We start from the raw sequence: 13,072 nt of genomic DNA, 5'->3' as shown, positions 1-13,072 counted from the left end.
TGTGAGGTAGTGAGGATGGAAATATCAGTACAATTTTTGTGTCAGGAAAGTGCTCATGATTATCATGAGGGCACACAGTTATAATACAGTATGAAATGCGTTATAACGAGTTTTAGAATAACTGTAGGGGTATCATAGAAACAGAAACATAGAAGAAGTGGCCTACAGCTGAGTGATGACACACACATTCCATACAGTAAGTGGGTCAGGAATGCAAGAGGAAGTTTATTGCAGGACAGCGTGTATTAAAGCACACCATTAAAGAAAAGCAAAAACAAAAAAGAAATCTTGCCAAGAAAGATGAGTTTGTTGTATTTGGCAAGTTGTAAATAGGATAGGGTAGTATTTCCTAGCAAATATGTTGGTTGGAAAGGGAAAAGAATAAGAATAAAGACTCAAAAAATGAGAATATTCAGAGAAGAAATCTGATGGAGAGCCAGAAGAGAAGGGAAAGAACCAAGAGAAATGGGTATTTCAAAAAAACAAAAGAAGAGACGACTCCTCTGCCTCCCCTGCAAAATGAGTGGTATGCGTGACCAGCAGCAATTCATGGAAAATAAACACTGAAGTTCTGCATTTGCAACTTGCAAGATTTAATTGTTCTGTAGCCACTAACTTTACGTAGCATGTCAACTCATTTAGGAATCTAGCCTAGGGATGCATTTTACTGCTAACATATCTTGAGGTTGTAAGGAAGTAGCATAAAACATGTAATGTTAGTACATTAATATTTTCTTGGCCATTTTAATGGCTACATTTTTAACACTCTTAGGTGGATTTATTATAGCAGTTCTTTCAGAGCAGTATAATTTCATTGCTAGGGTAGATCAGATTTTAGTTTCTGAATGTCAATTATGTCCTGTGGGTTATTACTGTCAAAAGATCCTTCAGAATTCTGAATTGCAACTGGGTATTTTTTTTAAATCGTTTTGCCATAGAGTCTCCCTATCACTATCAGAGCATGGCAGCGCACCAAAAATAAAAGTCACAGAGTAAAAGGAAAACAAAAACAGTATCATTGGTAAGGTGTGTCTGTTGGACTAAAGCGAATGCCAAAGCAAAGATCCATGGATATGAAAATAATCGATTTGCCAAAAATTAATGTTTATCACATAAGTATATAGGAATTTGTGTCCTTTCATTTCAAATACCAAGAATACTAATAAGCCCCATATAGTCTTCGTAAAAACAGTTAATTCTCCCTAAAAGTTAAAGCTTTTTTTTTTTCTCCTCAGAACTGAGGCTATATGAATTTCTCCCCCAGAAGCACTTACCATTTCCCAATGGGAAACTTATTCAATATGCCAGCATCCCAAGGGTGACATGTAAAGACTATAAATATGTGTAAATGGAGAATAATTAGGCTGTGGGCTGTGAGGATTGTGTACATTCTGTTTTCCTTCAATAAATACGAAAGAATGAAAGCTTACTTTATAAAGAGAGGAAAAGTTCTCAAAATAACTTCTTCAATCAATCCTAATAAGAAGGTACTGATCTCAAGTAATCCCGATTGTGTTACCATGAACAACCTACCCCAAGAACAATTCACATTGTAGTTAATAAGAAGAAAAGTCTACATTGTCGTTTTTGTAGAGTCTCACTATGTGTTCTATGAATAAATGTCTTGTTTTCACATGTAACCAAGATATTAAAAAATACCTTAACCCAAAATAAAATACTTTAACTCAAAATAAAATTTCCTGATACAGAAATACTGAAAACAAATGATATGAAGTTCACATAAAATTCCTTTATTGTCTTGGCACATCACTTTACACAGGAGAATGGTAATGACCACCTTAGTACAAGGACAGGGCCATGTTAAATCACTTTATTCATTGGTGTATTCACTACTCTTAATAGACTCACACCACACCATAAAAATTCTCCTCCCTGGAGCTAATATATTTTATTTCCAGAAAATCAAAATATGTATTATTAAGGTAGTCACAAAGTATGTATTATATTTACAACTTCATATCCTACCTGTGTCAATTGAATTGTATCATCAGAATATTTATTAAGTTGGTGACAGTGTCTATTGATAGGACACACACATTTCATACAGTAAGTGGGTCAGGAATGCAAGAGGAAGTTTACTGCAGGAAAATATATCTACTTGATATTGGATATAGGATATAGGAAAAATATATCTACTTGATATTGGAGAGTATCCACATTTTATTCATGTACTGCTGCAGGCCATAGGTATCCCTCCCAATCCTGACAACCTTTGCCCTACAATATTCAGGTGAGCAAAATTTCCACTTCTTTAGAAGAAAGATTTGACAAGTTTCTACTGAGAAGAGTTAGTAGTAAAACCCTGGACAATTTCTGTTCAGCTGGCTGATCAGAATTCCAGTAGACTGTGAAGAATGTTCGGCTTATGCTGGCATGAAATCTACCCTTACCAGACTATGACGGGAAGAGGCCTTGCCCATGGGGAGGTTAGCAGTAGCTAGAAAGCTGATGAAAATGTTGCTGATCATTGGATGCATGAACATGAATTGATTGTTTAAAGAGCTCAGAGTGAAATGAAAGTAGATTTTAGCTATGGTAATTCAAGAAATTCTTTCTTTTGATACAGATTGAACGCGTTTTTAAATGAGGGAAACCAAGAGTGTTGGTTATAAAGCACTATGAAACTTTAGAACATTCTTTTCTAGAAAACCTATCAAAAAATTCACACTGAAATCTGAATAAGGTCTGTGGGATTTGAGGTTATTAAGAAAAACAGCCTGGATAATGAGGCTATATGATGATAGATAATAAGATTAACCAGCAGAAAGTTTGGAAGATCAATGGAAAGATGGATGGAAGGAAGGATGGTTGAACTGTGAACGGGTACACAGAAAGATGAACAAAGAGTTCTTATTTTCCTATGTTCAGCAAAGAAACGAGATAAAATAGTCACCATCTCTAAATGGAATGCAAATTATTTATAATTAGAGTCATAAACGACTGTAGTTTCCACAAACTAGCCCACTTTGGTCAAAGCTATTTTGGGGGAAGAAAAAAAGGCTATGCTTATGGTGCTGTTTCCCTGTTATTTCAGAAAATAAATATCAGAGTACGTCGAAGTCTAGTGCTGCACCTTTCCTATCCATCACTTTTGAAATAACAGGTAGGTGAGAACATTTTACGTGCCATTTAAAACAAAAATGTGTATCAGAGATTCTCTATACATTTCCTGATATAATCCTTAAACCATCTAAGAAAGATAGACTTTACTTTTACTTTCTACTTTTCTAGAAATGTATCAAATCTGACCCCCGAGGTAGAAGTGCTTTCCTGTTTCTTGACTTTCTATACCATCATTATACAGCTGTAAATTATAGAAAAACATAAAAGGACTTTTAAATTTACCAACTTAAAAATGTCACTAGGAGACCATAATTATATGTACAGATATATAAAATTTGGTTATGAACACTTGTTGAGATAAATTAATGAAAGTATGAACACTTTTCACAATTTATCATATTTCTAAGTACACCATTCTGTGCTCTACTAATCTTAATAAGGTAAAGGAAAAAGGAACTAAATCACGCCATGGCTACCTTTTGGAGACAGCCTACAAGGATGCAGTGGGATGTAGAAAGCACTGTGATACAATTATAGAATAAAAACATAGGAAATCCCTGAAAAGGGGATTTTTCTTGGAAATTACTTCTCAGTGTATTTTGTGGGAGAGAAAGACTGTTAACCCTGTGAAATTTGTGATGAGTAGATTACAAAATAGAAAGTGAGATGCCAAGAGGTGTCAGCTCCTGGGAAAGAAGCTAATAAAAACTTAACATGCTGGGAATTAGATTAAGCTGGTCAGTGGTCTACCCTCAAGGTAACTTCGAATGTTTAGTAGAAGAAGAGCTTACTAATGAGACATCAAGAAGTACTCAACCAAAACAATCAAAAGAATATATATATATAAACAAAATGAGACAGCTTGGAAGCTGTCTTGGAAGACATGAGAAAGGGCTTATAATACCTTTGACTTAGTCGACATTTAATAAACATTTGTTGTTTGACATATTCACTCTCCCCTTTGTAAAATGCTATAATGTTTTTTGTCTGAAAATTATTTCTTGAACATTTCAAATGCATTTAAAAAATTCTTTATTTCAGCAAGGGGCTATATTCACACACACCCTTCATCCTTAAATAAACAATTATTCACACCTCTGACTTTGAATACAGGAAACATGATCTAGTTGTTAGATCAAATGAAGAAAGTCAAAATTCAGGCACTATGCTTCAATTTGGCCACTCATTTAAGAGAACATGTTTTATCTATCTTATTTCTCTTTTCTAGTTACATAATAGCTTAAAACCCTCTTTTGGATTTTCATCTTAAGGCTACATTCAAAAGAACTCTAGACAGATGATCAGGAAACCTCATTTTCATTTCTGCTTGGCCTTGTGTCCTTTTGCGCATTATTTAACTTTATTTGCCTAAAAATACCTATTAAATGATTCTTCTGTTCCATTTCCAATAATATGGTAGATTAGAATAGCTGAAAATCATCCCTTACAAAACATCTAGACAGGCAGGATACAGTATTATTTTAAATGCTTTTAAGTACAGAACTGAGGTCTCGATTAAATGATTTCCCAAAACAAACCAAGAGGACTGAGCTTTCAGTGTTTGCCCTCAGGCAGTAATGGTGCATACAGGGGTGGGGGAGGATTACTCATTATGGGGATGTAAGGGCAGGATGCCAATAAGGGGTATGACATAAAACTTTTAGGCAAAAAAAAAAAGAGTACAAGCAGAAATACTGCTTTATTTCATCAACCTTAAAGGGTTATCACACCAACAACTGAGTAGAGAAACTCAGTTTACCTATAGAGGACAAGGAAACAGGTCAGCCTCAACCTCAGTCTGAACAAACCCCTCCTAGGAATTCCAACTATGGGCCTGTACTCACTACTAGTTAGTTAAGTTTCAAATTTATGGTACTTCACTGAGTCCAAGGACCACAAAGCTGAGAAATTAATATAAGAAATGGCATCAGGCCAATAGTACTATTGGATTGCCTGATGTAAGGAAAAGCAAAAACTCTGAAGATGGGCATACCTTAACTTAAGCCACAGTGTTTCCCCAGATAAACGGTACCATCAAAACTGAAAACTACATGAGGAAAAATAATCCATATTAAACAGGATTTAAAATACCTAACAAACATTAAGATTAGACTCGCCAGAGACCATAAAAGATATATGCTAGAACTTACTAAAGATGTAAAGGGAAAAATTAAAACATTAAATATAATGAGTCACAATCAAAAAAGACCAGATTTAAAAAAAAAAGAAAGAAAGAGGGGCGCCTGGGTGGCTCAGTCGTTAAGCGTCTGCCTTCGGCTCAGGTCGTGATCCCAGGGTCCTGGGATCGAGCCCCGCATCGGGCTCCCTGCTCCACGGGAAGCCTGCTTCTCTTGTTGTGTCTCTCTCTGTCAAATAAATAAATAAAATCTTCAATAAATAAATAAATAAATAATAAGTGAAAGAAAGAAAAAGAAGTTCTAGCACTGAAAAGTGCTTTTACTGGAAATAAATAAATGGGTAGATTAGACAGACTGAGTTCAACAGTTATGAATAAGCTCAAGACAAATGTAAGGAAATTATTCAAAATGCAACATTGAAGATAGGAGTTAAGAATAAAAGTGAAGTAAGGCATGCAGAATTAAACAAATAAGAGAATGTATAGAAAAGATGAGAGAATTTTCTAGATTTGATGAAAGACAAAAATGTACAAAATCCAGAAAGAATTTCCGAGCAGTATAATAATAAATGCACACTTAGATATAGTGTAGTGCGATTTCAGTTCATCAACTATATAAGGACAAAGCAAAAGGAATAAAGAAAAGGATAGAAATTAACTAAAAAGAAATTAATAAATTTATAGTGAAATTCTCAAAAGCTGCAAAAAAAACAAAATAACAAAAATACGTTGAAAGTACTGAGAGGAAATCAATGTCAACTTAAGAGTTATTTATCCAGCTACCTACCATGAAAAACTATGGACAAAATTAAGACAAAAGTGAAAGGGTTTTACCTCCATTAAGCCCTCAGTGAAAGAGCTCCTAAATGATAATGCTTATGATGAAGGAAATTGAAACCAGAAACAGAAGAATTCAAGATGCCCAAAGAATTTGATAAACATCTGGGTGATCTAAATAAGTATAGATATGATGAAGCAATATTAACACTTGACCAAAACACTGTACAGTTGATGAACAATAGTAATCTATGACAGAAGAAAATGATAAAGAGTATATTTTTGGGGAAATGATAGAGATATTGAGCACTCTTATATTTTATTAAGTCATTATTCATTTTAAAAATGTAAGAGTAATTGTCAAAGTAAAAATATAATTAATAATATAATTGTATAATCATAGATTATAAGATATATATATATATTCTCCAGTCCAACAAATGAAATAAAAGGGACTAAATAAAGTTCAATCAATTCAATAAAAATAAGATGTTGAATAAGAGAAAACTCATTTTTTTTCTTACAGATGATCTAATTAAGACCAAATAAAGAATACAAAAAAATCTAGAAAAAAGACTTCTATATGTCAGAGTCAAAGATTATTTCAGAAAATTATTTTGTTTTAATTATTACTGCATCTATGAGACCAACCAACTATATTATAAAGTGTTCACATGGGGCGCCTGGGTGGCTCAGTTGGTTAAGCGACTGCCTTCGGCTCAGGTCATGATCCTGGAGTCCCGGGATCGAGTCCCACATCGGGCTCCCTGCTCAGCGGGGAGTCTGCTTCTCCCTCTGACCCTCCCTCCTCTCATGCTCTCTCTCTATCTCATTCTCTCTCTCAAATAAATAAATAAATAAAATCTTAAAAAAAAAAATTAAAAAAAAAATAAAGTGTTCACAGTGATCAAACTAAGAGTGTGGACTAATCAGTCCACACGTTCACCATTGCTGGCTAATATATAAACACACATTTCCCAGGCAATAATGCAATCTGTACATATAAAGTGCAGCTGAAATTTTTATTTTCTCCAGGAAATAATGTGAGATTGACTTAAATTATATATGTATGCAATGTCAAAGCTATTCAGAAGATTGAATGGTTTTATCAATTAAATGGATAATTTTATTCAGAAAATTTTCTTGGATAATCAAAAATGTCCAGAATACTCTCTAGTATTTTTATTTTTTTTTAAAGATTTTATTTATTTATTTGAGAGAAAGAATGAGAGAGAGAGAGAGCACATGAGAGGGGAGAGGGTCAGAGGGAGAAGCAGACTCCCTGCCGAGCAGGGAGCCCGATGCGGGACTCGATCCCGGGACTCCAGGATCATGACCTGAGCCGAAGGCAGTGGCCTAACCAACTGAGCCACCCAGGCGCCCCTCTCTAGTATTTTTAGAGTGAAGGATAATCTCCAGAAACATAAAACTCAATAAAAATTATGTTGCTAAAGTGATATTGTTCAATGAAGCATGAATGTGATTGCAAACTTTCAAAATTGAAGGAGAGAAACATCCGAAAGTTCATGAGTACCTGTGTTTCAGACCTTTCTCCCTTTCTGTCATTCGTTTTTCCCAATTTGCTAATGGGAAAGATGCATGACGAGGGCATTGTTACCTAGCCAAAGGTGATCATGTCAAAGGAACTATTAACTAGAGAGGATAAAATTTATTACCTATGTTGGTGTCTTAAACAAAGTCATAGATGGTATGCTGATAAAATATGTGAGTAATATTATGCTAACAAGAATAAAATATTGGGAAATGATCTTTATGACACAAAGAGATGTTGATAGGCTAGACACAGTAGAATTTCTCCAGCAGCGTGAAGTCTAATGAAATCCTTAAAATACCTAAACTTAAGTCCCAAATACTCAGTCTACAAGAAAATAATAGAAATAACAATGATGATAACAGTGACAATATTGATTGAATTTATTAAGACACTATGTTAATTGTTTGGTTGCTGCAAAGATTAAATGCTTAATGTGGGAAACAAACAGTTGGAATCAGTGACTTAATGTTAAACTCATTCTGTGTCCGTTCTCCAAAGTGTTATTCTTCTCAACATCAATCAATCTGATGAAGTACTACAAATTTGGATATCCCACTTGATATTCCTTCATTCAGTCAATAAATACTTATTGAATAATTATTAAGTTGCATCACTGATTTAGATGTTGAAGATAAAATGTTTAAAAAAAAAAACGGACTTGATCTCTGTCCTCAGGGAGCTCATAGCCTAATCGTAACCTTGTAAGTATAGTTTTATTTACTGGAGTTTCAAAAAACTGACCCTGCACAAGGCTGACATGGAGAGACTTCTACAGACTTCTACAGTTTGAGATTCTTCATTTAAGCCCTGAAAGAGCACTACAACCGTGGTCCCTCCTTAATAAAGGGCCTTCACCCTATTCACTGGGTGAATTATTTTTCTAGAAAGTATAGAGCCTCAGAATGTAGTTTAATTATCACCTGGATGCTTTAAGAAAATGCAGAAATTCTCGAATGTTATACACTGAGATTATGATTCTTTAAGTCTGGAATGGGTTTAGGAATCTCTTTTATAAAAGCACCATTGTGATTATAATCAGGAGTTGATTTTATTAGAAAACTCATGAGAGCCCTTTTAAAAGCCTTTCTAAAACTATAGGAGAGGGCGCCTGGGTGGCTCAGTTGGTTAAGCGACTGCCTTCAGCTCAGGTCATGATCCTGGAGTCCCAGGATGGAGTCCTGCATCGGGCTCCCTGCTCAGCAGGGAGTCTGCTTCTCCCTCTGACCCTCCCCCGTCTCATGCTCTCTCTCTCTATCTCATTCTCTCTCTCAAAAAAATAAATAAAATCTTTAAAAAATAAAAAATAAAAAATAAAAACTATAGGAGAGACTGGGACTGGGGTAGGGAAGCTCCGGGTTTTCTAATCCTCAAAGTTTATATAATCTAAGGGACCCTTATTATTATAAAAATTTTTTTTAAATCCAAAATTCCCAATACAAAATCACTAAGATCTCTGCCAGAGTCTTCTCAGAAGGGGACTGTGCATGAGAAGGGTGCTGAACCTTAAGCTTCCTGGGCTTCTCCACAAATCTGTACCAAATTCTAAACATAGATTTTTGCCCTCTATTAGATCCAAAGAGAATCACTGCCTTAAGATGAGACACAGAAACAAAGGCATATGCATGTCCAGAAAATGGGTTTTCCACCTTTCTGGAGGTCAGACCAGGGAGGCTGGGGTGCCTGGGAAAAGTCACTATATGTCCTCCGAAGTGAAGTAGAACCTTTAATTCTAACACTGGTCTTATTTTCACTCATCAAGCCTAGTTTTAGCTTCCTGGGTGGCAACTCCACTAAACCTTGCTAGTAGTTAAGCTAGGAAATTAGAGAGGAAGAACACCTAACACTCTGAGATACTGTTTCATCTTACTTCATACCTGTAACCCCAGATGGAACGAAGCCATGGCTATTTGTGAAGGACCTTCCATTAGTGAAAGAAAGATGGTGGATAAAATGTCACATAACCTGACACTGTCAAGTGACTGTAGTACATGTGCTTTTTGTAAGCCTTAAGCACTTATTTCTCTGAGTCCATTGTAGATGAATGATAGCACCAGGAAGAATTTTGAAACTAGCACTCAGGGATGTGCACTGGTGAATGAATAGCATTTTTTTTTTTCAGAGGCACACTCCTGCTCTCTAAGAATGTAAAAGAAATGGTTTGTGGCTCACTGTTGCCTGCCTTGCTGATGATTGCTCAATAGGGAGTAGCTACTCTCACCAGTGTTAACAGGAGTACAAACTACACTGTGGAACTCATTAATATTTATTCCTTCTAAAAGCAGTGGGCAATAAAAAGGGAAATAAACCAGGGAGAATAGCAGTGGGAAAAGGAAGCCATGACAACAGATTCATCTTGGAAAGGTTTCACCATTTATTGCCCACAAAAATACACTCGAAATACATGATCCATATTGTTATATTATTAAACTGGAATCCACTAAAAATACCTCCCGTGGAGTGAAGTCATTTTTAAAAAAAAATTATATATTGAACATAATTCAAGAATTCAAAGTAGCCATCCATATTCTTGTAATTATACGCCTTTGATGTACTTCTTTACAATTTCACATTTTTTATATTTAACAAAGCTACGTGTTCTCAGTGTCAGAGTTTGGGCTCTGTCTGCCTATACACAAGGACAGTCTCTAAGCTAAGGATTACCTATCTGTTGCAACAGAGACCAGTTGTCATCTCTGTCACTTTTTTTCTTGATGCTCCTCTACTTTCTGCAGTAAAAGCCCTTCAGCCATTGTCCCCAAACTATCCAAACATCTCCTCCTATTTCAAATAATCTTTTTCACACCATAGGGCCTCAGTGATTTCTCTTCACCCAAAGCCAAAAGCCTTCTCATACTATAGTTCACAATTTACCACTCGATTACATATAATTCTATTATTTTACAATTCTCTCATGAATATTTATGCCAACCCCCCAATATTTCAAGCTTCTGAGGAGGGCATTGTGTTTTTCCCCTCCTAAATTTTAGCATTGATATCCATCATTCTTACCAGAGGTCTGGGTATCTTTGGCTGATTGTGTCTTTTAGAAATATTTTAAGACAGAGAAAACCCTTCAGTCAAAGGATCTTGACTTCCTGGGTGTCTGGTTCACAGAGTTTCATTGCAGAGTCATCTCTATGTCTCACCAACTTCATTCTTTTCCTCCTTTGTTTTCCTGTCCTCCGCAGAGGCCTAATGAGAACGTATATAAAACACATCCCAGGGCGCCTGGGTGGCTCAGTTGGTTAAGCGACTGCCTTCGGCTCAGGTCATGATCCTGGAGTCCCGGGATCGAGTCCCGCATCGGGCTCCCTGCTCAGCGGGGAGTCTGCTTCTCCCTCTGACCCGCCCCCCTCTCATGCTCTCTCTCAAATAAATAAATAAAATCTAAAAAAAAAAACACACATCCTAGCATAAAGCCTTGCACTTATTATTTGCCAAAATGAATAGTCATTGCTTTTGTTTATATCTTTACTTTTCTGGTTAATTTGAAGAAAAGGGAGGGATATTTTAAATAGTTTTACTCTAAACCTTTTACATGTAGTAAAGGCCTAATTGTATACCAGCCTTCCCAGTTGAGAAACATAACAGAGGATGTATAATTCATGGAGTCTCTTTACGATATGTCCCAAGATCCTGTGGTGTACTTACGTTATATATGAAATTGCTCCTTTCTTGGAAAGAGTAGACTTTATTTGTATTAGTCCAAACTAAAATGGAATGTAACTAATTTTATTGCTAGAGTTATGAGAGGCAGAATAATTACAGCTTCCCTCGCTTTGCCATGCTGAGTCCTTGACAAGTTTAAGCAGCACTCCATTGCTCAAGGATTCTGAAGGAAATGCTCGCAGGAACCCTGGGATTGTTTGATTGCTCTAAAAAGAACACTTTCACCATTGCTCAACCTGAGAAGGCCACCCTGGTCCATCTGCCCATTACATTACACAGGATTTCTAGGCATCTGAAACCACATTGATCAGGCAGCATTATGCCATGGAGAACTTATCTCTTCTTGTCCAAATAATATTAACAATAATATGGAGATGGAGAAAAAAGAATTTTCAGAAAGGTCATTGTTTTACATGTCCTCAGCTAAGTCTGATTAGAAAGTCTTCGATCAATTAAGTACCCAATTCCTGAGAAATTTCTAGAAGTAATTTGAAATAAAATCCTGTTTTTCACTCAGAAAGCTGTTGGTCAATTTCTCACTGTCTTCCAAATATATCTCCATAGCAAAGGGGTAAGAAAAGGAACTAACACATTGTGGTTATATCTTTCCATTAATACATGACTAAATGGATAATTGGAGAATAATTTTCCTAGACAAACTAAGATAGTAAGTGATAGAGGATGGACTCAAGCCATTTTTTTGTTTGTTTGGTTGGTTGGTTGGTTTTTTGTTTTTTTGTTTTTGTTTTTTTTACTTCAGAATCTAAACTCCAGTAATAGCCCTTTGAATTTGCTTCAGAGTAAATGGCTGGGTACAATCACTGTCTACAACTTTATCAAAATCACAGAAGTAAGTGGATTATATTATCTGATGTTATCTCTATTACAAAGATAAATAAAATGCCATAGAGACCTGCCTCTAATAACAGAAAATTGAAGGAAAACTAAACATAATTTAAGCCTTTTAAGGAATCATCTCAAAGTTTATTCCTGACATGGTTCTATAAGGTCAATGCCGATTCTTTTCAATGGTTATTTGAACCAGTGTTATATTGAATCATATGAAATTGCTATCTTTGTAGGTCAAGATCTGTAGTCTAGTGGCAATTTCATATGGTTCAACTGAATAAGTGCCTTTATGGTTTTGTATCATCACCTGGTGTGATCTACTCTTTGTCCCAGACTTTCCACTGTCAGAATCAAGCCTGCAGCTACTGGCTATGAATTATAGTCAGTGTTTTCACATGAACAATATGCATTTGTGCTGTATGTAGCATGCTTTAGAGAGAGCAATGATTGTCTTCTATAAAAATATGTAGATTTCCCCATAGTAGATACTCTTTATGGAAAAATAACTTGTATTGATGGTTTGGGAGTGACTTGAATTCATCAAGTAACTTTTATTCTATGCATAGTTAGAAAAGAAATCTCCTGCATTAGTGATGTTATTTTTTAATATTTACCTATGCCCCACATTGTTTTATGTAAGTGCATAACAATAAAAGGAGATAAAGTTATTTTAGGGATAAAGGGATGAGTAATGTGGGACAAAAGAAAAATGCTAGTAAGTGAATGCCAGTAATGAATATAATAAAGAAAATGTACAAAATACATGCCAGAAGATCCTGTAATTCTCTTAAAGTAGGACCACAGGTTTTGGCTGTAAGCTTATAATAGCCCATGCAAAGAGGAATGCTACATCAATTGGGAAATTCACAGTGTCCATTGGACAATAGAAAGCATTTGCAAAGGAAAAACACAACAATTTCTGTGTTAGAGTCAGAAAGAAAATTCACCAGTAGGCCTTCATAAAGAGGACACTGTAACTATATTAAATTACACCCTCATTA

General features: G+C 35.5%; 1 protein-coding gene across 6 annotated transcripts in view; it reads left to right on the top strand.

Annotated features, from left to right (window-relative positions):
- The window catches only part of THSD7A (thrombospondin type 1 domain containing 7A), a 446,918-nt gene that overhangs the window by 227,043 nt on the left and 206,803 nt on the right, over positions 1–13,072 (top strand). For 5 of the 6 annotated variants that reach the window (XM_073898883.1, XM_073898884.1, XM_073898882.1 and 2 more), the window contains exon 5: positions 3,056–3,124. The exons of the other annotated variant lie outside the window; for it this stretch is intronic. In XM_073898883.1, the coding sequence (XP_073754984.1) occupies positions 3,056–3,124 (69 nt within the window). The remainder of the gene's footprint in view (positions 1–3,055; positions 3,125–13,072) is intronic. 6 annotated transcript variants of the gene reach the window in all.

Source organism: Callorhinus ursinus, unplaced genomic scaffold (genome assembly GCF_003265705.2).
Source record: "Callorhinus ursinus isolate GAN/ISIS: 27379988/994484 unplaced genomic scaffold, GSC_fseal_2.0 scaffold12, whole genome shotgun sequence".
Taxonomy (NCBI): domain Eukaryota; kingdom Metazoa; phylum Chordata; class Mammalia; order Carnivora; family Otariidae; genus Callorhinus; species Callorhinus ursinus.
The sequence above is the reverse complement of the archived record's forward strand: the minus strand, read 5'-3'. Positions and strand labels throughout refer to the sequence as shown.